General features: G+C 43.0%; 1 protein-coding gene across 8 annotated transcripts in view; it reads left to right on the forward strand.

Annotated features, from left to right (window-relative positions):
- Positions 1–27,213, forward strand: part of DGKG (diacylglycerol kinase gamma) — a 213,148-nt gene that overhangs the window by 42,039 nt on the left and 143,896 nt on the right. For 7 of the 8 annotated variants that reach the window (XM_053221105.1, XM_053221103.1, XM_053221098.1 and 4 more), the window contains exons 2-5: positions 1,244–1,554; positions 13,899–13,975; positions 22,016–22,178; positions 22,769–22,831. In XM_053221105.1, the coding sequence (XP_053077080.1) occupies positions 1,488–1,554; positions 13,899–13,975; positions 22,016–22,178; positions 22,769–22,831 (370 nt within the window). In that variant the 5' untranslated portion in view covers positions 1,244–1,487. The remainder of the gene's footprint in view (positions 1–1,243; positions 1,555–13,898; positions 13,976–22,015; positions 22,179–22,768; positions 22,832–27,213) is intronic. The other variant, XM_053221106.1, reaches the window with a different exon arrangement.

Genomic DNA, 27,213 nt, shown 5'->3' on the forward strand with positions numbered 1-27,213 from the left:
TTACTAGGGACCCTAGCAAGAGCAGGTGCCAAGGAGCAGAATCTAGTTGAGCAGTGGATTAATTAAGGAGAGAATTGGATGTTTTAAGGAGAGAAGCTAGAACTTGGATGCTCCTGGGGATGCAGGCATCTTACTTCCTTGCCATGCCTGCCGACCTACTGGCGGAGAGCTCTGATTGGTGGAAGGTCATCCTTCCAGAGCCACAATCTCCTTCCGGTGTCTTCCCTTAGTTCCTGGCTAGCCCTCCAGTCCACACCAACCCAGTCTATAGGCTTCTCCAGAGAGGTGCACAAACCCACCTCCTCACTGGGTCGTCTCATCCAGACCCTCCACCATCCCTTATAGGCTCCAGGCTTCCAGACTTGCCTCAATGTCCAGTCCTTCACCATGGATCCAGTTTTATTAAAACTGAGCTTCTTCTTTGGTAGCATCAATCTGTATTTCTCCTCCTATTAGGTTGGTGGCTTTCCAACATTTTTTAAACCTCAATATACGTGTACGTATAACTGAAAGGAGACACTCCTGTTTTCAGCTCCATTTCATGCCATTCTACTGTATCCTATTCTATTTTGTGTTTTTAAGTGCTGGCCTTCGCCCATCACATTAATTTCACAACCTGCTGAACTGACTTAGAGGCTGGTGTTATGACTGCCAGAGCAACCGTGCTAGGAGGGGCCCAAAGGAAAACATGCTAAGTGTCTGTCTGAACCCATCCCTTTTCCCTCCTTCAGGCTCCCCTGCACAGGGGCCAGTGGCAGGTCTTCTCTCTATTCACTTTTGTATGGTTCTGAGAGGAAAGAAAACCACTTTAGTTACTAGGATGTTAGCCAGCCGTGGGGATATTTGAATGTCCACAGTAATGGTGGAGAGACTAGTTACCTTTCAAATCATGCACATATGTACTGTCCCTACTTGCTCATGAGGCATCTGACAGCCTGAGGCGTTTTCATGCCTTGAGGATGCCCTCAGGGGGTCCTACTATTGCCTCTCTTGGGAGACATTTAAAATTTCCTGAGTTGAGGGTATGGCCACCTGTCCACACAGAACACCCAACTGGAGTTATGCTGGTCTGGTCTGTAAGCCCTCTTCAGACTTCCCTGAGGAGACATCCACCCCCACCCCACCGTGGGAACCACTGCCTCTCATAGGTCTTTCCCCAGAGAACAACTGGGGATTTCTTTTATAAGAAAGGGCAACTTACGTATTCCCTCCCATTCACGATGTCTTTTCTACTTCTGCCCAGGAGGAGCAAGGATTTCTGAAGACCTTGACTACGGATAGAAGCATGCTGTTGGAAGAGTAGCACAGGTCTTCTCTCATCTGCTCCAACGTGCCCACTACTGCCATAGACACGTGCATCCTCCGTGGTTCCTGAAGGGCCTGTCCACCGTGTACCTGCAGTGAACCAGGCCCTGGGCTGGGCCTCAGCTTCACCCTGGTGAACAAAACTCCATCCCTGGCCTCAAGCACTCACACCCAGGTTAAAGATGAGTGAAGAACGGTGGGTCTCCCTTACTCCAGAAGAATTTGACCAACTCCAGAAATACTCAGAATGTGAGTAAATGGATGGACCCACCTGGGGCAGGATTTCCTCTTGGTTGGGGAGACCATTTCTGGAGGGCAGAGTGGTGTAATCATTGCAAAGCCACAGAGAATGAGAGTGGGCCTGACAGATTATATTTCCTTATAAACACAGGATCGGTGTCTTTAAACATAAAAACAATTATCTTTACACTCTATAAATGATACACACTCGCCATAGAAATTTGGAATATACAGGGGAAAAAATAAAGAGTAGGTTAAAAATCACAGCCAAACTCTATGAACATTTTGGAACAATCCCCTCCTGTGCATATTGCTTTACGTGGTTGAGTTCCTGAGTGTACAGTAACTTTTTTTTTTTTACCCTACATTTTCTGCTTAACATAATACTGTATTTTCTCAAGTGATTAAAACCTGGTTGTAGCATAATTTTTGAAAGGCCGCAGGCTGTATGGTTACAGTGTTACTTGATCACTGGCCCTAACGTGCTCTTGTGTTTGGACCCAATGCCTTTTTCCAGTAAGATGCAGAATTCCAACGTGTGTCTCTTTCCTGACTTTGTTCTGCATAAGCCTAATCTTGCAACTAACTGGGGTTCTTGGTTTCTCATTAGTTACACCCAGGAACAATTGGAATGCATCAAGATACATTGGTAGTGAGACTCATGCTCACGTGTGGGCTGTGCCCTCCAAAGGCCACTCCTAATCCTGACATGACAGGGATTTGCCAAGGCTGGAGCATCAACTGACCACTGTGGTCTGTACACACATGGCTGCCGCGGTGATTATGCAGTGGCACCAGCTTTGTACAGGACCCTTTGCTTTGCAGAACTCTCGGCTGTGCTACCTGCCCTGCCCCTTTGTTCCAGTCACCTCTCCCTTCACATTTATTAATTGTATTGGCTGCTTTTGTAAATCACTAGGCCAATGGCAGGTTGACCTGCCCTACAGGGTTTTCCCGGGTAGCCCTTGTATGTCCTTTGGCAGCCTGCCCCCCCCCCCCCCCACAGGGCAAGCAGCCCTGGCCCACAGCACTGGTCTGGGAGTCTACAAGTTGGGCTCAAGTGCCAGCTCTGTCTCTTGCTCTCTCTGATGTGACCTTCCTTAACCCCCAGAGCCTGTATCTTCTTCGTTAAAATCAGAGGGTTGGACTAGACGATCTCTTCCTGTTGTTCCTCCTACACCTAACACCCATGACTCTATGTGTTCCCCACGGCCAACAGGGGCCCCGTAGGACTGCTGGTCAGTCTCCCACCTGGCTCCCTGGAGGCCCTGCTGGCCTCTTGTCTGACCTTGGTGGATTTAGAGAAACTCTGTAATGTATTGACAAGGAGCAAGGAATCACCTTCCAGAGTACATTCCATTTAATTCAGCATGTTCTGTAGGTCAGCAAAGTACCAGCCCTGTCAGGAATGAAAAAGAAGTGCAAAGAAAAGGCTTGCTTTTGAGGAATCAGAATCTTGTTAGAGAATCAGAAATGTGCTCATAACACAAACAGAGAGCAGGTTTAGGGCAGCAGGCAAATACCTCTGGTGCAGAGCTGGCTGAACTGAGTGTATAAATGAAAAGGGAATTTAAAGCTAGGGGAAATTGGTATGGGGAGCGTATTAGTTTGCTAGGCTACTATGACAGAGTACCACAGTCTGGGTGGCTTAGGACAATAGAAAGTGCCTAATGGTTCTGGAGGCTGCAAGTGCAAAATCAAGATATCAGCAGGGTTGATTCCTCCTGAGGGCTATGAGGGAAGAATGTGTTCTAGGCTTCTTTCCTTGGCTTGCAGAAAGCTGTCTTCTCTCTGTCTTTCCATGATGTTCTCCCTGTGTGTGTGTCTCCATATCCAAATTTCCTTTTTTTATGGACATAGTCATCTTGGATTGGACCTGCCCCATTCCAGTATGACTTCATTTTAACTAACTACATCTGTAGTTATTTTCAGATAAGGTCACATTTTGAGGTGCTGGAGGTCAAGACTTCAACATATGAATCTGGGGGGGGGATACAATTTAACCCACACAGAGGATTTAGCTGGGTGGACTCTGTGGAGGACAGAAGTTTTAAAATGTGAGTAGTAGGGGCACCTGGGTGGCTCAGTCGGTTGTGCATCCGACTTCGGCTCAGGTCATGATCTCACCATCCGTGAGTTCAAGCCCCACATCAGGCTCTGTGCTGACAGCTCAGAGCCTGGAGCCTGCCTCGGATTCTGTGTCTCCCTCTCTCTCTGGCCCTCCCCTGTTCATGCTCCGTCTCTCTCTGTCTCAAAAATAAATAAACATTAAAAAAATAAAATAAAATGTGAGTAGTAGATGGTGAGGGAGGATGTAGAAACAATGGAAACAGAAGGGGAGAGGCACAAAGAGAGAAAGTGTGTGTGGGTGGTAAGGAGAACTTCTGGACCACATGGAAAGAAGGAGAGGAAGGTGGGGAGGAGGCCATAGGAAGGATGGGGATAGCAGGAGGCCTTGGGTCAGAGTGTGGGTTTTGATCCAAGGTGGCAACATTTAGAGCATGAATCTGGTGGCTGTGTGAGGGGTAGCCTGAATATAGAATCTGCCAGATCAGGGAGATAGGGGAGGGTCCTCTGGAGGAAATCTTGTCTGAGCTGAGGAGTGGGGCTCGGATAGTGAATGTGGCAACGAACAAATGCTGATCTGTAGAAAACTGTGGTAGAAGGTATCACCAAAATTTACAGAATGAAAGGAAGCCAGAAAAGATACCCCTGAAGACTGTGAATCTGTGGAAAATACCAGAATTCATATTCAAGGCTAGTGGGGACAGTTGGGGAGTGTGATTTGGGGATGGTGATGACGCATCCACTTTTGTATTCATACATGCTAGGCTGCAGGGAACCAGCAAATGAGTGAGACACAATCCCGGCCCTCAAAGAGCTCCCAGCCTAGGAGGGAAAGATAGGTAGGCCTGAAACAATGATAATCAGTATGACAGGTGCTAAGCAGGGGGGAGCACAGAGGAGTAGACCTAGCCTAGCCTGGTGGGAGGCTTCCCGATGCAGGTGCTGTTTCCCAACACCAGAAACACTAGCAGGAGAGAGGAAGGGGAGGGCATTGCAGGCAGGGGAAGTGGCTTGGGAAGGAGGGAGGAGAGAGAGTCATCATGGGAGCTTCAGAGAATTGCAAGCAAGTTCCCACAGTGGGAACCTAGAGCACATGGTGGTGGTGGTGGTGGTGAGAGAGGATTTGGGGCAAGAACTGGAATGGTAAATAAGACCCCATCATGGATGACACTGCTTTCCAAGTGCAGTGTCCCGTGGGCCTGGGAGGGGAGGTAGTGGGAAGCGAGTGGGAAGGAGGGCTGGGCTATAGCTCTGACTTGGAGTCATCGTGTGGAGGCAGCAACAGGAGTGAAGGCACTTCAGAGAGCAAGAACATGAGGAGAGAGGTGAGAAGGTGGGAAACAGGGCCATGGGTCTGCCTACAACCGGGGGTCAGAGAAGGGAAAGGAGTCAGAAGAAGGCAGAAGAACTGGAAAGATGACTAGATGAAAAGAGTAGTGGGTGGAGGGAGCTGAGGGACAGAGGAGTCCACATGTGGCAAAGCAACGGGGGAGGCAGGGGGTAAAAAGAAACCAGAGTGTTTAGTAGGAAAGGGTTCCTTTGTGGTGGTTTGGGTCTTTTTTTCCCAACCATCGCTTTGTCCTTCTTTGACCCTTCCTCCTTTTGTTCCTGTGCCAGGACCGGACAAGGTGCTCTGGCACTGTTGTTCTAACAGGAGAGGGGAAAAAAGCCACAGTTCTTGGAAAATAATTAATCCTCAGAGGAAACCCTGAAAAAGGCACTTCTACCAATTTTAGATACATGCTGGTGTTCAGTCAGATCACATCGCCATAGCAACTGCTCTTCCATAACTACATAAACAGGAGCTTTGCAGTGGTGGAATATCTGAAGTGCATAGCCTGAGAATTCAGAACTTTCCCCAGTGGAGTTACCAGGTATGAAAGGCCAAGGATTTCAGAAGAAGAGGCTCCTGGTATATTCTGTTTATACAACGTAAACCTGTACCTTCCCTGGTGGCCTTCTTCTGGGGGTGAAGCCAGGTTACAACTGCCCTTGAATATGTATATATTTATTTTATGTGTACACAGGCAAACACATACGTAGTTGAAACATATCTATAGTAAGATTAATGTGAGTCAATAGTGTAAAGTGCTTGTAAAAAAACAATGTGATAAGACTATTTTTGTTATGAAATAAGAACAAGCATAAAAATGAAAAACAATGGGGCACCTGGGTGGCGCAGTCGGTTAAGCGTCCGACTTCAGCCAGGTCACGATCTCGCGGTCCATGAGTTCGAGCCCCGCATCAGGCTCTGGGCTGATGGCTCAGAGCCTGGAGCCTGTTTCCGATTCTGTGTCTCCCTCTCTCTCTGCCCCTCCCCCGTTCACGCTCTGTCTCTCTCTGTCCCAAAAATAAATAAACGTTGGGAAAAAAAAATGAAAAACAAAACGATGAAATTTAAAGCTACCCATGATTCTGTCTCCCAATAATAACCACTACTCGTGTGTGTGTGTGTGTGTGTGTGTAAAACAGACATGGTAGCCTATTTCATATGCTGTTCTCTTCACCCTAACAATGATCTATCCAGTGCTGTTATCTACTGCTATATCAAAACAACTTCAAAACTTGGTGGATTGAAGCAGCTGGTTTATTTTTCCCATTCTGTGGCTCAGGAATCTGGACAGGGCACAGCTGGGATAACTGGTCCCTGCTCCCTGATGTTTGGGGCTTCAGGTGGGATGCCTCACATGATCCAGCATGGCTTATTCACTCCCATACTGTGACCTCAGTGTTCTCCCATGTGATTTCTTCCTCCAAGTGCTTTGTCCTCTCCCAGGGCCTCTCCATGTGGCCTCTTTTTCCAGCAGGCTGGCCTGGACTTCTTACATGTGGCCCAGGACTCCAAGAGCATAAAAGCACTCCAAGGTCTTCTTAACACCTGGACTCCGAGGTCCTAGAACAGAGCTGTCTCCACATTCCATTGGTCAGAGCAGTCCCAGGCCTGTCCCAGATGCAATAGGGCCGGGAAATGGACTGCATGCCTCATGGGAGAGTGGTTCACACGGGAGCAGGGAGATCGTTGGACACTAGCCAGCACACAGTATGCCATGGGGTGTTCCCGTATTGTTCAGTACTTTTCAGAAGCATGGTTTTCAGGGGTTGCAGAGATTTCTTTTGACCCATTATTTTATTTAACCAAACCACTGGTTGTGAATTTAAAATGTGCTAATATACTCACAGTTTCTAGTAAGGCAAACTGATATCCACATTCTATCCTACCCTGATCAGACCTCTTTGAGAGCTGAATTTATGCCTGGGCATCACAGTTTACAATGGATATATGGACGAACCGGAACTTATTTGAGAAGTGGCGCCAGCATGGTGAGGGGCCTCCCAGCAGGGTTATGAAGAAATGCCTGAAGGTACTATGCCTATTTGCAGGAGAAGGGAAGAAATAAATAAAAAATGCTGTTGTGGGGAGGAGGTGTTTAGTTTTGAATGGCTTCCAAAAGTAGCCCTAGGACTAATGGGAAGAAATTTATCAAAGAAGGACTTAAAGCAAGGAATTTATTGATGGCTAATGGTCAAACCTGCCCAAAATGGAATAGAATTGACTTGAAAGCAATTGGGTTTCCTTTCCCTGGATGTCCACTTGACTAAATGACCATCATTAGCCCTTCTAATACTTAGTCTCTGTTGAAACAGGTTTCTTCTCAACCTCAGAGGGCATGAGCATGTGTGGAGGCCTCCTACTGACCCCTAACAACTTCAGCTAGAGATAATAATGGGCTTATTGTCCTTTTAATCTGATATTTGGGGAGAGGCAATTATTTTTCCATGATTTGTCAAGGACAGAAGCTGTCAGCTTTTTCAGAAAGGGAAAAAAGGAAAAAAAATTAAACTATCAATTTTAACTTTTAATTCTTCAAGAAATCATACCAAAAACTTTAGACATCAGCCCGTGGTTGTTAGATGTTGTAGACTTTTTATACCTGGGAGAAATTTTAAGCCATTCTCAAATGCAACTCCTACCCATTTTATGAATGAGCACACTGAGTCCAGAAGAGCTCAGTGACTTGCTCAAGATATATAATTTTAAAGTACATTTAAAGAAAAAATAAGTACATTTAAAGAGAATGAATCAGTAAATTGTGCTCTTCAGAAATATATTTTATTAGAATCAGATCAACTCAAAGTTTCTGACTTTAAGATGTAGGTAAATTATAGCTCAAAATTCAAATCTGTCAGTGTTAATGTGGGAGTCAGAGAAGATGTTTAGGGCTGGTTTATAGAACAATGTAAGGCTCTAAGTAAGCTTCATTGAAACCTTACTATTTATATGGGCTGCAGGAGTGAAAGTTAATCAAATGTTCATGGAGTCCTGGGCCCGTAGAGGGTCATGTCTCATTGCTTCCATCTTGGAAGGAAAACCACAGCTATTTCTTACCCACATCTCCTGCAGCATAACTGGCCTTCTTTTCCTCATGATGACTGAGATTCTACCCACAAGCAGTCACAGAATTATGGATAGGGAGAGACTTCTGTGGAACAATGGCTCTCAGATTCAAATATGCACCTGAATCTCCTGGGGATCTTCTTAAAATGCCAATTCTGACTCAGCAGGTCTAGGATAGTTCAGACATGCTGGGTTTCTGACAAGTTTTCAGGTGATGCTGATGCTGCTGGTCCAGGGACCACACTTCTAGTACCTTTAGTTAAGAAGGTACAGGCTCTCTGATCCATTCCTCCACCTTCATTTGGGCTATGACTTATGAGGCCAAATTACTTAGAGAAAAAATGGTAAGTTTTGCTAGCAATACCAACTTTACTTATACAATTAAGCCATAGCAGTCATTCAGATCATTTATGATGTCAGAAAATCTCCGTATCCTAAAGCTGGTTTTCTTATATCAGCCCAAATTCCCTCTGCTTCAATGTAAAGTCTGTTTCTCTTATTCTGTATGTAGCACTGTAGCAGAGTTATCACTTCCACTGGTTCCCCTCAGTAGTTGGCTTGGTGGGCCTCAGGGGTCCTCACCGTGGGTTGCACAATGGAAATACTTGGGAGACTTTGAACTCTTCCAGTGCCCTGTCCACCCATACCCCATCCCAGGATCTGGGCATCAGTAGTGTTTAAAGCTCCCCAGGTGATTCCATCATGCAGCAAGGGCTGACAGCCACTGGTCTAGCTTTTCTCCATATTCCCCTAGAAATATGGGATGTATGGGACAAGCACAATAACCCTAATCCCTTTCCTAGTCCTCCTTTATTCAATGAATCTGTATTGAACATTGATTTTATGCCAGGCAGTGGGCTATATGCTGGGCAGAAATAGTGCACAGGAGAAGAAGTATAGCTGAGAGATTGTCAATGTTTAGGAAGCTGGGCTTCTTACGCATGCTTCTCACATTCTATTTTGGGGCCTGGTTCCTCTTGGCTAAAAATGGGGGCCTTTTGATACAATGCTCCTGGATCTGACATATCTGTTCTGACATCATCCTCCATCTTTCCAGAACGCTTGGGAAACTCCGCTCTTGCTTTTGTTCATCCCACTGTATTCTTGACTCCCTGAAATACTTAGAAAACTTACTCATACATCCCTGCCTTCTTCGAAAGAAGGAAAATTTAGGTTGTTGGGGTTTTTTTTTCCTTTTCATTTGCCAACTTTCCCTTTTCCCCTCTCTGTGTCTTTCCTTCCCTGGGTTGAGTCATGTAGGTCTTCTGAATCTATGGAATATATTCCTCTAGGTTCAGCATCATGTTTTTGTCTATGCTGTGACAGGCAAGCCTGACCAATTAGCCACAAATATACAAGAATGTTGCTTAAGGCCTGCTCTTCAAAAGTGAGGCCCATGCATCTGCATAATTGGTGTCACTTAGAGTATTATTTGAAATGTATAATTTTGGGCCCTGACTCAGACCTACTGAATCAGATCCCCAGGCAGTTCCTATGCATGTTCAGTCTGAGATGCTCTTAGGGAACTTTGAGGAATGGAAAGTTATTATGCACCTCAGAATTTCACTCTCATCTATGGGTTTTCAGATTCACAGTTGAAAATGTTGATTCATAGTTATTTCAAAGTTTAATAGCCTGACTAGTTTTCAAATACTCAGTGTTCTTAAAGAGAAGATGGTCCATAAACTTTGGGTTCTGGTTCAGGCAGCACAGCTGACGTCCTGCTGTAAACACTAAAGCTCCTAATTTGTCTGCTTGTTCTGTTGGAGGGCATCCCTCTCCCACACAAATGTGGCAGTGAAGGTGCCTGTGAGTTGGCCAAATTTTCTCCTTAAAAAGACTTCGAGTGTGCTCAAACACTAGGAACAAGTGTTTGGTTATGGTCCCAGAACTTCTGGCACATAAAGCATGAAGAGACAATTTTGGATTGAAACTTTTTAGGGTAGTTGTTACTACTAACGACCTTGATCACAGAAAAGAGCCTTCTTAACCCCTGACTTGGGGTAAAACTGCATGCTGATGGTTCTGCCAGTGTGGGTTAATGCAAAAGGTATCCCTACCTTGCCATGAAGCTGAAGAACTTGACCTGTTGGGTAAAGTTCTTTAGCATTGTCCACTTGAACAATGGAGAATGTCTGCCAAGTGTGGTGATTTCAGATTTAGCAGAGTTACAAACTTTTTTCCTTTTGCAATAATTATCCAATGAGTTTAGCTGCTTCTTAAGGTAATCTTCATTTCTAACAATAGAATTACGTTCATGGAACAGTAGTTCTTAACCTTGACTGTACATTTGAACCCCCAGGAAGCTTTAAAATGTATTGATTCCTCAGTTTCCAAAGAGATACTGACTTAATTGGTTTGAGGTGAGGCCTGTGTTTCAATGTATATAGGGCTCCTCAGGTGATTCTGACATGTAGCCAGGTTTGATAATCATTGTCATGGAGGGCCTTATCTTCTGATTTACCAGTGTTCATGTAGCCAGTGAATCTAATAGCTGTGTCACATTATCAGATATGCTAAATATCAGAGTCACTCACTCACTAGCTGTGTGCCCTTCAAAGAATCTTTTAAATTTTTTAAGACTCAGTTTTTTCTTCTCTAAAATAAGGACCATTACTACGTTCGAGGATAGTTGTGGAGATTTAAATAAAACACATAAGATGACTACAGCAGTGCCTAACATGCAGTCAGCACTCAACAAAATAGGAGTTCTTGCAAAGAATTGTGGACATGGCCCTATTAAAGACACTAGGAACAGAACTGGATCTCCTCTGAGTCAGGTGGTAGTGTCACCATACAGGCTTTGACAGGGAACTCTCTCCTGAGGCTGTGCAGTTGGACCCACAGATGGTGCCTAAAGTAAGATCAAGGAATGCTCTGAAGAGGTCTGTCATTGTTCTTAGCTGTCTTAAGATGAAACAGAATGGAGCAGTAGCCTTTTGGTCCTCAGGCAAATAGAAACCCAACCCAGAAACCTGTAGAGAATAAGACTAATAAAATATCAAAGGACATCCCAGGAGAAAGTAATGGGTCTCAACTTTGAGAATTAGATTGTGTCCCTTTTTAAAACAGGACAGGTGTTGACACTATGAGCTCATTAAAGCCCATGGAAAAATTGAAGTAAATGTGTGGTAAAGAACACTTGTCATGGAAATCTAAGAACCAGTAATCTCTTGGATTGTTTTTTTCTATTTAATTTTAGGCTATTAATCAGAGATTTTAAAATAAATGCTTTCTCTGTTTTTCTTTTTAAAACCTGTCTATTTGAATATGATGATATGTATTTTCATATCACCTGTCTATTTTCATATGATGAAAATACATGTATATATACATATATGTGTGTGTATAGCATTCATTTAAATATAAATCAGGGTTTGCTAAATAGATCCATAGCACTTTAGAACCAAAGGATTTCTGTTAGGGTGAACTGTGGAATCTCCAAAATGTGACAATAATACCAAGAGTATACATTCAAGTGAAATCATCCCCCTGATTCTCAATCAAAATGCTGGCTCTATACTACTCTTGCATAAGCCACACCAGGGGTACCCACGCTTCCCAATTTGCACTTTGAAGTGCAACCCAGATTTGGCCACTCTAGCTGACCTGAAAATCTACCATTAAAATAGATTCTAAAATGTAGTATTTTCTAAATAATTGAGCTGCCCATAGGATGTTTGAATATAATTTATGGGTAATGTTAACTGAGCTCTGGCTTAACTCTAAGCTCTCTTCCATTCTGTTGCCAGAGTGGCCTTTAGGAAAACAGAGACTTGGTTATGTTACTCCACTATTCAGAAAATCTTCAACAATTTCAAATCAATGTCTTTAGCTTGGCACTCAAGACTCCCACAAATCTGGCCCCAAACTACTCTCTGGTTCTGACTTTTCCTGCATGTCTTGTGATGCCCATCTCTGCATCTTTGTTCACCCTGTCCCTTCTTAAAATATCCTTTTCATTTCATGTCTGCCTTTCAAAACCTCACTCATTCTTTACACCACAGATTAGATGCTGCCTTCTGTATGGGACATCCCTGGTCCCCACCCAAACTTACTGTTATCCTAATTTTGCTTTTTTCCTGCTCATTCTACTTCTCTTCTCTCTGCTTCCTAGAGCTTCGTATTACTGCTACAGCATTAATTACACGTTTCCTTGTGTTAGCAAGTGTTTGGGGAGTAATAGTAAATAGTGCTTAAGGGAAAGTAATATAGACTTTGGACCAAACTAGACCTGAATTAAAACCCTCTTAGGCAAGTCGCTTAATTTTTCTGAATTTCAGCTTCTTTATGTGTAAACTGAAGAAAATTTAACCCAATGTGCATGGATTGGCAGGGGAGAATATGAGAATGTGCAGTAAAGGCTTCTAATAAGAAGTAGCTATCATTACCACAATTATTCAGATCATCTCCCCAGCTAGTTCATCAGCAGTACCTTGCAACATCTCACCCTCCACAGCATTTTCTGAATTGAATGGAAACAGCCCAAATTGATGACATCTGCTGCCTGGATCTCACTGAGCTATTAGTTTTTCAACATCTGTTTTGAATTTCAGGAAGAAATGTCCATTTTTAGGCAGCATCAACATTTTCCTGTGGCATTTCAGTATTTCTCAGTCCTGAAATGATTATAACTTGTGCTTGATTGAATCCAAGTCAGCAGAGCCATGGAGAACAGCCCAGCGCATGAGCATATCTACTTTACATAGGCCTATGAGAGTGTAGCCCTCTGTACATAGAGTCTGAACACCGCGGAACATTATGTCAGTTTTTAATGACATTGCCCTTTGCTCATATGTTCAAATTGTGGCAGTAATGGGAAGCTCTTCATTATCCACAATACTGCAAGACGAGGAGAGCACAGAGACCCTAGTTTCTCTGATGTCTTGACTTCTGGTAACTACACAGGATACACTCAGAATGTGTTTATAATGACAGTTATTGACTCCATTCTCTAGACTCCCAATTTCCTAATAAAGCCCAAAAGAATAAGAAGAAGCCAAAATTTTCTTTGGGAGTTTATTGTTTCCTATGGAAAGCAGAATTTTCTAAATCACCGTGCTTCATGAATCCCGAGTCTCTGTTTCAGCACCAAGGACAGAGCATCACTGGGCTTGATACCCATCTCACCCTCTATAATCAACAACATTTTAAATGTTTTAAAATTTCTGCTCAGATTTTATGCAATCATCTAGTATATTGGTTTTCTGAACACTAGTTGTGTGTAATACACTGTGTGATGTAGAAAGACTCACTAGCCAAATACAGCTCTCAAGGCAGAACTGAGGCAGGAGATGTATAAGAAAGGCAAGTTAATAAATAATAGAACAGTATATGACAAGTACTATTACAGAATTATGTATAAGTCATGTGGGAGCCTGGAGAGGGAATAATCAATTCTAACTGATAAAGGAAGACTTTACAGAGGATTTGACATTTGAGCTGGGTACCAAGAAGTTTACAGTATAGAGAAAAGACTCCAAGAATGAATGAGTGAGTACATAGTGTATTCAAGGATTTCTGGAAATGTGGTTTTGTGTTTGAAAATTGGGGTGAGTGGAAGGTTAAAGTAAGAGATAAAGAATAGACTAAGACATACTTGTATACCAAGCTAAGGGAGTTAAGCTTAATCCTGGGAAAATTGAGAGTCACTGAAGTATGTTGAACAGGAACATGATCTGATCACATTTGTGTTTTAGAAAGATAATTCATACAGCAGGAGAGAGACTATACTGAAAAAAAGAAGTAAGAGGGCAGAAAGACAGATAAGGGTGACATTTTTCCGAATAGTCCTGGGAATGAGGGATTACTCCATCATAACCAAGGTTAGACAGAGAGAATTTACTTGGCCCAGCTCCCAATATTTCACATGTGGATTATGTCTCTCCAGATTCTTCCAAGAAGATAAAGGATGTCTTGGCTGAGTTTAATGAGGGTGGGAGCCTCAAACAATATGATCCACATGAGGTAAGAATGTTTGCATTTCAAGCCTTTAGCTCTATTTTCCAGCCTTTCCATAATTTGTTCCCCTCTTAGAAGTTTAGCTCATCTTGAAGAACTTGCTTCTCAACATATTTTATCTTAAATCTTAAGTGAGGTATTGGTGCTCCCTGGAATTATATGTTTCCCAAGTTTAATCACCCTCTCATTGTCCTAGAAGACTACCTCATACTTTCTCCTCTCTCTTCAAATCTTTCCACTTTCCTGTCTTCATTGTCAGTTATCAACCATGCTTTCTCCTTCACTGAGAAAATAGAAACAATCAGAAGAGATCTTCCATGAGACCCTCACCTACGTCTGTATCTTTTTTCCTGAAACTACGGATGAACTCTCCATGCTCCTAGTTAAGTTCAGCTCCTCCAAGTGTACACTAATTCCCATCCTTTTCTGGTCTATTGACAGGCATTGCTTTCTCTGTTTATATATCTTGTTCACATCAACTTTCCACTATTCATTAGGTTTTTCTCATCAACATATAAACATACTGTTATTTGTCCAATATAAAAAATATTCTTCCGACTCCAGTTCTCTCTCCAACTGGAGATATTTGTCTATAGTCACTGCCTCCAATTTCTCTTCTTCCCACTTTTTGAGAGCCCTTCAATCAGAGTGTAACCCCCACTTCTCCACTAAAACCACTACTGAAGATAGCAAAGGATCTCCATGTGGCTAAAACTCAATAGTCTTTTTACCTAACAGCATTGGACACAGTTGGTCATATCCTCCTCCACTTTCTTCACTTGGATTTCAGGACACTGGTTCTCCCTTGACTCCTCTGACTTGACATTTCCACTTAACAATCAAATCGGTGTCTCAGAATAACATGAGCTAAACTGAGCCTGTTAATCTTACCCTGTAAAGCTGATTTTGCCAGGAATCTTCCCCATTTCAGCAAATAACTCCATTCTTCAAGTTCTTCAGTCTAAAACTATGGAGTCATCATTGACTTTTCCTCTCACATCCCACATCCAGTTTATCAGCAAACCCTAACTTCTACCTTCAAAATATATCCAAAATCTAGTCACATCTCACCACTTACCTGAGACACCACCATATTTTGCCCAGATTATTGTAATAGTCACCTAACTAGGCTCCCTGCTTCTGCTCTTGACCTTTAAAGTCTATTCTTTGCACACATCCTGAGCAATATGTTAGCACTTAAGTCAGATCATCTCACTACTCTGCTCTGCAATCCCTCATGGTCCCTCTACCCCCTACTCAGAGTTAAAATCAAGGTCATTACTATCTAACCTCATCTCTTGCTATTCTCTTCCTCATTGGTTTCCAGCCATATTAGCCTCTTTGATGCTGTCAAACAAGCCAAGGTTGCTGTAACCTCAGTACTTTTGCATTTGCCTTTGCCTTTTCCTGGAATGTTTCTCCCTCATTATCCGCGTTATTTCCTCACCTCCTTCAAGCGTTTGCTCAAGTCACCTTCTTAATGGATGTCACCTACTGTATTTAAAATTTAAGCCCTCTTTCCTTTCTTATCTTTCCATTCTATGTTATTGTCTTTCTTAGTATTTCTCGCCATCTGTCATGCTATATAACTTTTTAATTGTCTGTTTCTCCCATTAGAGCACTTTTGTTCATTTCAGTATCCCCAGTGCCCAGAAGAATCTCTGGCTCATAGCAGGCACTGAAGAAATATTTGTTGAATGAGCAAATGAATGGAAGACATCCCCAACTTTCAAATTCAACTCATCTAATGTTTCTTGAGCATCCAGGCACTGTGTTGGGCACTATAGAAGATACAAAGATGAGAAAGCATGATTACTGCCCTCCAGAACTTACTTCCTATTGGCAGGCTCAAGTTTAAGAGCCATGACCCTGGAGTTACATGGTCTTAAGTTAGACTTCTACCTTTGCTGCCAACCAGTAATGTGGCCTGAAATAATATTTCACGTTTCTGAACCTTAGTTTCCTTTTCTGTGACCTGAAGATAACAACAACCAAACAAAAATGTTGAAGTTTACAGAAGAGTGGATTGAATGAGATAATTTTTGCGAAATATCTAATACTTTATGGGACACTTAAAAAAGGGTACTTACTATTATTTCCTTTCTGGCTCCTTTCCCCAGAATGTTTTAAACTCAACTTCCTTTTCCCTGCTCCTGGGTCCTTTTATGAAGGCTAAATGCAGAAAAATGACTGATCAGCAGGACAAACTTGGGATGATGCTGGCCACTTATTTGTATTGTCATCCTTTCAACAAACCTTGAGTCAACCCCTTCTCTGCTGGGCACTGGCAGTGAATCAACAAAGTACATGTCCTCAAAGTACACCAGAGCAGGGGCTTTGGATAAAATGCACCAATCATTAGGAGAATGAAGCAGGAAGAAGGTTGCCAGCACAGGGGCTAGACTGAGAATGAGCCCTTTCAAACAACATTCCTGAGGAGAAGATGGTGGAGCCAGCAAAAAACTCCTTGCCCCTCCCACCCGCCTCCCCAGCCCCCAGCTCCAAAACACAGGAACAAAGAAGGGTGGGGGCTGCTAATCAGCCCATCAGCCACGTGGCTGAAGAGTGGGAGGGGAACAATTTGGTCAGGGCCACAGAGGGTGTGAAGGCCACAGGGAGCTTTCAGAAGCAGAGAGCGGTTTGGCTGTTAGGAGTCTGCTGCCACCCCCGCTTCCATCATGCTGGTCCCCACTCTTTGTATGCCGGGCACTGCTGTGTCCCAGGGAAGTTCTGTCATTCTGATTTTATTCTCCCTCACAGTACGGCTGGCTTCTAGTAGGTGTAATGTCCCGGCACGGGGTTGGGGAAACAAAAAGAATTTAATTTCTCTTGAGCTTGATGGCCTACTGCTGCCAAAATGTCTCAAGGAGGAATGAGTTAGTTGTGGGAAGGGGCAGGTGGCTAGGAAAGCAAGGCGAGGCATAAAAGTTTGCAGAGTTGGGGGTTGGGGGCACCTGGCTGGCTCAGTCGGTTAAGCATCGTACTCTTGATTTCGGCTCAGGTCATGATCTCACGGTTTGTGGGATTGAGCCCCAAGTCAGCACAGAGGCTGCTTGGGATTCTTTCCCTCCCTCTTTCTCTGCCCCTCCTCTGCTCTCTCTCTCTCAAATAAACATTTTTTTAAAAAAAGTTTGCAGAGTGGAGCACTGCATCTGGCCATGCCCTTGCCCATCAGCACTGAGTGATTCTCTGGAGAACTGAGTATAGCAGAAGACAGCCAGAAAGTGGACAAGAACAGTGGAACAGAAGGGGCAAGGTGGCTTGGTGGCCCTATGATCTTAGACTCAAGACACATCTAAGCACAAAACCCAGCTCTATCACTTGCTTTATGACTTTGAACAAGTTATTTATCTTTTCAGAATTTTTTTCATCCACAAAATGGCAGTAATAGTCCCACCTCATACTGTTATTTTAAGACTTGAGATCATGTACGTAAACTGCCCAATGCAGAGTACGCTGTCCATCTAGTTCCCCTCCCTTCTTAACCTGTATAGGAATTAACACTTTAAATGGATTACAGAAACAGCAATTGTCCAGCTATCTCCTACATGAAAGTTGCAGTTTCTGGGGGGAAAAAACCCAGGCCTGTGCCATGACAGTGCCTAGCATGTTATTCCAGAGCTCAGAGAATTGCTAACCTGCCTCATAGTGTTTGTTTATCTGGTTTTGACATAGAACACCACTTTCTACCTATCACACATTCACTAGCAACTACGAGCCTGGCTTATGCTCATAAAGAACTTACTCATAACCCAGATATAACTTTAAGAGTGGCACACAGTCACATTTCTTTGCCTACTGTACTTGAGGTTCCCGGAGAGGGTGGCAGGGAGCCGTATGTTAACACTGGGACCCAGAACAGATATGGTAACAGGAGCTCTAGACTGGGAGTCAGAAGATTGGGCTTCTGGTTTTCCTTTACTGCTAGGTGGCTGGGGCAAGTCCCTGAACTTTCAGAGCCTCAGTGACATGAGGACATCTAGGCTGTTCTGGTATGAATGACCTTTGTTTCTAGGCTTATTCTGTGCCATCCTGTTGCCCAGAATATGATCATGAATGGTTGGACATGTGTTCAATCATTGTTTTCTAAGTTCTCATAACAGTTTGTTCTTTTCCTATGGCACTCACCACTATTGATTCTGTACTAGAATTATTTTAATACCTGAGTCTCTTTGAAGGTATGGACCCATGTGTATTTCTTCGGTGTGTTCCCCAAGGTGTTTCTTGTATCTAAAATAGATACTGAATAGAACCCACAATAATTGGTGACAGCCAAGTGTACCAATGAGAAACCCAACATCCACTAAAATACCTCTCAGGCAACACTATTGTAGATGGTGTGGCAGATACTTAGATGAAATAAGATATTTTACTACCTTCCTAGAGCTCCAGATCTAGTTGAGGGTCTAAGGATATGTATGTCACAAACAACTATATATTAATAGAGGGCAGCAGATATAAGTGTGATAGGATAGGAACCAAAGTGGAAAAGTACAGAAATTCAGGTATAGGAGATCATACTAGGCTTCCTAGAGGAGGTGACATGTGGGCAGGACCTTAAAGGGTAGCTAGAATGTTAACCTCTTAAAGGGTAGAGAAGGAAGCAGTTTATGTGTTATGCATGGATGCTTGATCAGGCAAGAACATGGAGATCAGTGTGGACAGAATGTGGAGGTACACGTAGGGAATTATAGGAGAACATACCAGAATGGTCTCAGTACTTAAAGTAGCTACATATCTAGGTTGGAGTGGAATTATGGGAGGGCTGTGAATCCCAGAGGACTCAAGGAGTATACAGGATGATCCACTGGAATGTGGGAACACTACAAATTATATTTTCTATTTGCATTGATTTTTATTTCATCTAACTTCTATTTTCTAATTTCTTCTTTTGTGTATGTTTTATAATGTATTAGAGGAACACAATAGTACATGTATATAATTTATAAGTAAAGATAAATGGGAATGCATGTTTAAATGTTATAGAAGGGCACATGATTTTAAAACTGATCTAACCTGTCCTGTGGTGATAAGAAGCCATGGAAAGTTTTTGAATAGAGAAGCAATCTGATCAGAACTGTGCTTTGGTAAGATCAGTTTGGCAAGGATGGATAAGATGAGAGGACTGACAGATGGGGTGGAGGCAAGGAAGCCTTCGAGAAGTATTGCAGTGGTCCAGGCAGGATGCAGGAAACAGAAGTCTGAAACCAGGAACATTGGGCCTTCAATGGCCTTCTTGTCAGAGTGGTGGCAGATGGGCAGTGGACACACAGAAAAGACTGAATGTGACCGATGTTACAGAAGAACCGTGAACAGAAGTAAGGGACAAGACCTAATCTCAGATGACTGGGGGTTCAAAGCTGAGCCTGGAATATCGGGAGAATGATGGTATTGTTGACATTAACAAACAGCAGGGTTAGGAAGAGGAGCTGGTTCAGAGAGGAATATAATAAAAGTTTAGAACTTGAGACCTTTTAGTACATCCCTCACATTTTGCTGTCAAAGAAACTGAGGTTCACAAAGCAGAGGAAATGTGGTAGAGCTGAGACCAGTCACGAAGTCTCCTAAATCCCACTCCGATCTTGTTTGATGACCTTTCAGCTTTGGTTTTTTAAGAGCATTATGTTAGACTTTGTTTAGTTAAACTTTCTCTTTTTAAAAATCATTTAGGATAGTCTGTTTTCCAGAAATATTTTATGTTGATAATTCTCAGTTTGATGCTAACCAAAAAAGATTAACAGGATACTTTGGAGCTCAAAACTACAGTCAACCCTTGAGTAATGTGGGGGTTAGGGTCACTGACCCCCACACACAGTTGAAAATCCATGTATAACTTTTGACTCCCTGAAAGCTTAACTATAAATAGCCTCCTGTTGACTGGAAGCCCTACTTTTAACATAAACATTGACTAACACACATTTTCTATGTTATTTGTATTGTATATAGTGTATTATATTGTACAATAAAGGAAGCTAAAGAATGGAAGATGTCATTAAGGAAATCATAAGGAAGAGAAAATACATTTACAGTATTCTGTATTTATTGAAAAAATTCTGCATGTAAGTGGGCTTGCACAGTTCAAACCTGTGTTGCTCAAGGGTCAACTGGATGTTGGAAACAGTACTTGTCAATTAAAATAGTATGAAGGAAAAGACAGTGCAAAAAGAGCCTTTTAAAATAAGGACAGTAACATCAGCAAATAGTCAAATCAAAGCAGAGAATGAGGAGAACCAAAATAGCACAACACCACAGAAAACAGAAAGTTTTAAGAAGAGAGGATGGAATGCCACAGAGAAGCCGAAGATGAGCAAGTCTGAAAAGAGACAACTGAACCTATGACCTTCAAGAGAGTGGGTTCAGAGGTGATGGGCTAGAGCCCAGAGCAAATGGGACTAAGGAGGTGACGAGGCTAATGTGGTCTGGCTGGAGAACGTTGAAGGGGAAGGGAAGAAGGACAGGATAGTAACTCGAGTAACCAACCATTTCTTTGGAGCAGTGCCCTTGAACGTGCTTGCAGGTAGAGAAGCAGATGCTGGGAGATGCCTTCAGATGCAGGGAGGCTGGAATCAAGGGTCATAGTGGGTGGGCTCCACTTGGAAAGTAGGAGGAAAAGATTTTGCTGTCACAGACTGGTAAAAAAGAGGAGGATGTGAGAGGAAGAGACATTCTGAGGTGATGCTGTGGAGACAGAGAGGGACCAAAAAAGTATAAAAAAGAGACCCAGAGACTCAGGGGCAGAAAAGACAGAGAGATAGAGACTGATTGGTAGTTGTCACAAGAAATGTGAGTTCACCATTTGGTTTGAGATCCCTTAACTTACTAAGAGCCTGCGTTTTCCTCTGTCCGGCCAAATCAGGCTTCCTCCACTCTGTAAAGAAGATGTGTAGAACAGCCCCACCTGGGACAAGTAGAAACTGCTGTGTGAGCTCCCTCCCATTGGGACCAGGAGAGCATCCCCTGTTTTTAGGGCCAAAACTTTGTATCCCAAACCTAATTGTGTATATTCAAGCTGGCTCGTAGTTCTGGGAAGGCTCTCAGATTTTCTAGAAGAGACAAGGGGTTAAATGCTATCAACATTTTGAAAGGAGAACCAAATAGGCTCCCAGAAAGGGATTTTATTCTCATGGCTGTTGTTATTTACAAAAGCCTGCACAGCAGATCTTAGAGTAGAGCTTCCTCAGTGATTTCCAGGAGCATCTGCCGATTTGATGAAGAATCTGATGCCATCAGGGCACAAGCCGGTGATGATTCACTGCAAACTGTCTTTGTTGAGTGTTTGCTGAGCACAGCAGCCCTTTCTGGCATGGTTGCTTCCAGCCTGGGACCATAAGCCAGGCAGTAGTGGGAGAGATACAGCAGGGAGAGCTTCTAGTTTTTGGCACATTTCTTGATTCTACCTTCTGTCCTTGGCTTCCTGCTCTTCTCCTAGTGCCTAAAACCTTCGCAAGGACATGTTTAGAGAGCAGTTGAGCCAGACACATACCCTCTCCTGTTAATCTTGAGGTTCATCCAAGGAAGGTCAGTTATGAAACTAATGAAGGATGGAGCCTGTCTTTTCCTGTTTTCTGAGACTCAAATACTCAGGAATCCCATCCCTCACAACACAAACAGAAATGGAAATACCACAGAAGACCCATCTTGCTACCGTGTTTTCAGCTACATCCTTCATCTTAACTAGGATTCCAGGGCACTGACCAAGTCCGGCTTGGGGGCAGAACCCTCCACACCCAGTGCTTGCTCCCCATCACCCCCTTTCTACTTAGTTTTAGACACGTCTTGTTATAGAAGCCTCCTGTGAGCACCAACATGCAACCATCAGTGTTTTCTCTTCCTTGTATCCTGTTCCCTGCTCCCTGTGCCTGTCATCCTCCATCACCTACTGACCTTTTCATTCCAGCATTTACCCATCACTGCACTTCTTTCTGCTTTCCTTTCATTTCTTTCACCTGCCAGCGCCCCCCCGCCAGCCCCAAGTTTCTCTTCTCTCCTTCTTCTCTGTCCCTTTGCTTTTCTGCACTGACTTTTTCCCTCTTTGTTCTTCCTCAGCCAATTAGCTATGATGTCTTCAAGCTGTTCATGAGGGCATACCTGGAGGTGGACCTTCCTCAGCCACTGAGCACGCACCTCTTCCTGGCCTTCAGCCAGAAGCCCAGACAGGAGACCCCTGACCACCCAACGGAGGGGGCCAGCAATGAGGCCAGTGGCCCAGGTACACAGACCAACATTCCCTAAGATGGAAGGGAGATGCTGCAGCTGTAATGCACTTGCCACAGCCACAGGCTGAACTCCTAGGGGGTACCCTGTGCAGAGGAACTTCCTTACGGGGTGGAAATGAGAACCAGGGGACCAGGACTCCTTTCCCCATGGGGTCTCACAGGAAGTGCTGTCTGATGGCTCTCTCAGAGGAATAAAGAAGAGCAGAATTCCTGCACCCAGGCTCAAAACAGAGGGTGGAGGCGGGGAGAGGAGGCATAAAATAACGTGTGGCAGGGGGTAGAGAGTCTTCTGCAAAGGCTGCAAGAAGCCTTTGGATGGAGCATATTCAGCTCATGTACCCAGGCTGGAAGAACCCAAGAGTGTCAGAGACCAGAGGAAGGTAAATTGTGGTCACTGTCTTCTTGGAGTTTGGGCTATAGTGAGGGAGACACAGTCAGCCCCAACAAATCAGCATGAACCCAGCTGATACTCAAAGAGACACACAAGTCTAGTGATCCAGGCCCCATGGGAAGGTCCCCTGCCTGCCTCTGTAAGAAGCTGGAGAACGTAGGCTGGTCCTTAAATCTTGTTTTTACTCCCCAGATGCCAACATACAGAATGTGGATAATGGTGCCAAAGCAGATGAGGCGTGTGCCCCTGATACAGGTAAGTCTCTGTAATACATGATTTGCAGTGTTGAGGGGGAGTGGGGAATACCTCATCCTTGGGAGGAGGGAGAGATATACCCAGCAGCATGTCTCCATGTCATTGTATGTCCTTTGAGCAGATCTTGTCTGCCTCCATCTTGGGGGCCCCCACCACTCAACTGTGCTGGGATTCTGAGTCTTGATGCGGGTTCATGCTTCACTAGCCCTGAAACAGGAAAGCTCATTCAATATTTACTTCTGATGGGTCTGCCTGGCCAGAAGGGGGAGAAGGGGAGCCTTCTCAGGAGAAAGTATATGATGAGGGTTTGAGAGTGTGTGTGTGTGTGTGTGTGTGTGTGTGTGTGTGTGTATAAAGAGGCAGCTGTAGGGCTGAGGTACAGATGACTCTACCAGTGGATGGTAAGGGTGTGCCCAGATGCACTATAAGAAATGGCAAAGAACATCTTTTTAGTAGAATTATTCCAGATGGAAACCTGGGTTTTACACATGAGAATGAAGAGAAACTGGTAACCACATGGGTAAATGTAAAGAATATGTGTCTTCTTAGTTAAATCTCCTTAAAAGGTAATTAACTATTGAAGCAAAAAAAACTAAATGACATTGTGTTGTGCAGTTTATAACTTATGTAGAAATCAAATGTATAACTGTAGCACAAAGGCCTGGATGGGAGAATTGGAGGTATTTGTGTGCACCGGCTTAAGGAAGTCAGGAGGAGGAGCAGGGGGAAGCCGGCTAAAATTAGTTTGATTTATTTCCCAGGGACTTGGTACGATGAGAGAATTTCAAATGTAGTTTGAGAGAATTAGATGTAGTTCTAATCTTTTTTCCAGTCATGGCAAGAAGGGCAACTAGAAGGATTAAGGATTTTTCAGTGTGTAACTGAAGAACTGGTGAGATCAAAAATTTACTGTGGATAAAAAGCAGAACGTGGTTGGGAAAGGAGAGTTGCCGTTGGACCATAAGTTCAGCAAATTCCAGTCTTCCCAGAACTGCACAAAGCAAGGATGACAAGCGTCGGTGCCTTCCTGAGGCCTTCAGGGGCAGCATCAAGGCAAGACTCTGCAAAGTATGGCTCACCCACCCTCCCTCCCCAGCATCTCACCCAGCCATGCTAGGTTCATGGCCCCTTGGTAAAATGGGTTTAAGTTATAAATAAGTCTTAAATCTTATGTGGAATAGCAGGGGCGTGTTATGACATAGCTTATTCTCATGATGGGAAAAGAAGGGGGAAACCTTGGGATTCTAAACTCTGAGCAGCAAAAACAACCATGAAAAGCGTTTGGACCCAAACTCTTTACCCAGAGGCTTTCTTAGTCTGAGTATCTGGAACTTCAAGATGAACCTGAGAGAAGCTATACTTCATTTTCTGAGGTTCCAAATTGTCTGGACGGGATTTGTTTTAGTGGCTGAGGTTTCTGAGGCCCCAAGGAAGGATGTATTAGAGCTACTGTCATTATATGATATTTGAGAAAAGGTGGTAATAATGGAACTTGGCTGTCTTATTTGACCACCATGTTTATTTGCAACATTCGTATCATTCTGGGTCTGAGAGCAACTTCCAGAGATTCACGCCTGGAGAAGTGATTTATGATGTACCACTTTCCTTGTTTATGGAGAGTATCAGTTTCCTGTGGTCAAATAATGAAACGGTAATGATCTGACTGCTTGCCCAAGGAGGTATATAGCATCTTTTCATCTTTTTTAGTGACTTGAGATTTAAAGTAGAAAATCTGTTTCCTATGGGGCTACTTTGTGTGGATGTCTTAATTAGATGCCCCTGTTCACGAGAAACAGGAATGTAGGGACAGACAGATACCACAGAGAGAAGCCTCTGCCAGTAAGGAAGAGCCAAGCTCTGGCATCACCTTAGATCAGGCCATCTGTTGAAAATCCCAGCCTTTTCCTGTTGCCCAGGCAGAAGCCAGAGGAAACTAAATTCTGATTTGATATGGCCTATTTAGGCTTATCAGAGCAATATCCAAGCTTGGATCTCGAACAGCCCACTTCAAGTTATTCATTTCCAGAGCCAGGTGGATTAATGGTTGGGTCTGTAAACACAGCAGAGAGGGGCTTTCACTGAGTCCAGATATGGACTCAGAACCTTGAGCAATCTGTCTGTCATTGTCAGGACGTCAGCTAGGAAGGCCTGAATGCACCTTTCCATGAATGGCCAGGACTAAATGGGATAAACAACGTGAACTTTAGTCTCCTGGTTTTAATTTAGTTCCTCAGGCTCCTAAGATGTTTCAGCAACTCAGAATATTGTCCTTCAATTTTTTTCTTAGTTTTTCCCATTTATAAAAGTAACACATTCATATTGTAAAAAAAAAAAAAAATTGAAGAATACAAAAAAAAGAAGGAAACAACAAAACCATCCATAACTTACCAGTGCAATTACATACATGCATACACACACATGTATTTTTTTCTATAATTTTTTACAGAATTGGAATCAGACTATATATATAATTTTGGAACGAGCTTTGTTTTTCACTTACCATTATACTCACAAACATTTTTCATGTCCTTCAAGACTTTTGGTAAACACCCATTTTAATACAAGTCCCTCTTTCAACAGATGAAAATCTGAGGTTGGATGTGGGGAGTAAGCCCACTTGTGCAAGGTCACACACCCATTAACACAAACCCAGAGCGAGAAACCTAGTCCTCTGCCTCTAGGTTGGTGTTCTTTCCACTATGCCCAACTGGAAGGCAAGAAGTAATACAGAGACTAAAACAAAAGGTGGAATGTCAGGTCTGCCTAAGAACACTCAAGCAAAAGGGTTTATGACATGGCACCTAGACAGAACCTATGTAATCCGGAAGAGGGTGTTAGTCTTTGACTACTGATGGCCCTTGAGGGATGTACTTAGATGACTGTGGGGTAGGGGTATTTCATATAAGGTAGCTTGAGGAGGAAAACATTAGTAGGACTATGTGCCTCTCGGTCGTTCTGCTCCCCAGCATTTCCATGACTGGAATGAACAGTACACCTCATAGACTAGAACAGTGGCTCAAGATCCAGTCACAGTCCTAGTAACCCAAAGATCTTTGTAAAAGGCTGTAATAATGTTTTAAAACAGCTTTGGTGAGGTATAATTGGCATAAAATTAATTGCACGTTTCAAGTGTATAATTAGTAAGTTTTTGCATATGTATACATCTATAAAACCAGTACCACGTCAATATAATGAAGACACCCATCATCCCCAGAAGTTTCTTTATAGTCTCTTTCTCCCACCCTCCCTAGCCACCCACCCCTAGATCTATACAATCACTGATCTGCTTGCTGTCACCATAGATCAGACTGCATTTTCCATATTTTATATACATAGAATCATACAGTGTGTACACTTTTTGGTGTGGCTTCTTTCACTCAGCGTAATAATTTTTAAATGTATCCATGTTGTCATGTGCATCAACAATTAACACATTTTTAATGCTGATTAGTATTTTAGTATATAAGTAGATATTCCACAATTTGTTTATCCATTCATCTATTGATGGACATTTGGGTTGATTCCAGTTTGAGACTATTTCATATACAACATGAATATTCTTGTACAAGTCTTTGTGTGGGCAGCTTTCATTCCTTTTGTAAAGATCTAGGAGTGGAATGTTTAGGATTGTTATGTTCTCATGATAATTTGACTTCTGCATTATGAAATGATTCTCTTTATTCCTGGTAATACTCTTTGCTTTGAAATCTACTTTATTCGAATTATGTTCATAATTGACGTAGCAACTCTAGTTAACTAGAGTTAAAATGGTGTCTTTCTCCATTCTTTTCATGTATTTGTGTCTTTATACTTAAAATTTTTTTAATGTTTATTTATTTTTGAGAGAGAGACAGAGCATGAGTGGGGAAGGGTCAGAGAGAGAAAGGGAGACACAGAATCCAAAGCAGGCTCCAGGCTCTAAGCTGTCAGCACAGAGCCTGACACCAGGCTTAAACTCACAAGCCATAAGATCATGACCTGAGCTGAAGTCGGATGCTTTACCCACTGAGCCACCCAGGCGCCCCTGGCTTTATATTGAAACTGCCTTTCTTATTGGAAGCATGTAGTTAGGTCTTGTTGTTGTTCTTCTTGTTGTTGTTGTTTATCTAATCTGACCATCTCTGCCTTTTAGTTAGAGTTTTAGAATGTTTACATTTACTGTGATAATTGATATGGTTAGGTTTAAAGGGACCATCTTGCTATCTGTTTTCTTTTTTTCCTGTCCTTTCTTCCCCTTTTGTTCTTTTTCTGTTTTCTTTTAATTAATTGAATTATTTATGATTTCATTTTGCCTCCTTTTTGATCTTATTAGCTATAACTTTGTTATATTATTTTAGTGACTGTTTTAACTATCATAGTCTACATTCAAATAATATTATTCC

The sequence above is a fragment of the Acinonyx jubatus genome, chromosome C2 (genome assembly GCF_027475565.1).
Source record: "Acinonyx jubatus isolate Ajub_Pintada_27869175 chromosome C2, VMU_Ajub_asm_v1.0, whole genome shotgun sequence".
Taxonomy (NCBI): Eukaryota; Metazoa; Chordata; class Mammalia; order Carnivora; family Felidae; genus Acinonyx; species Acinonyx jubatus.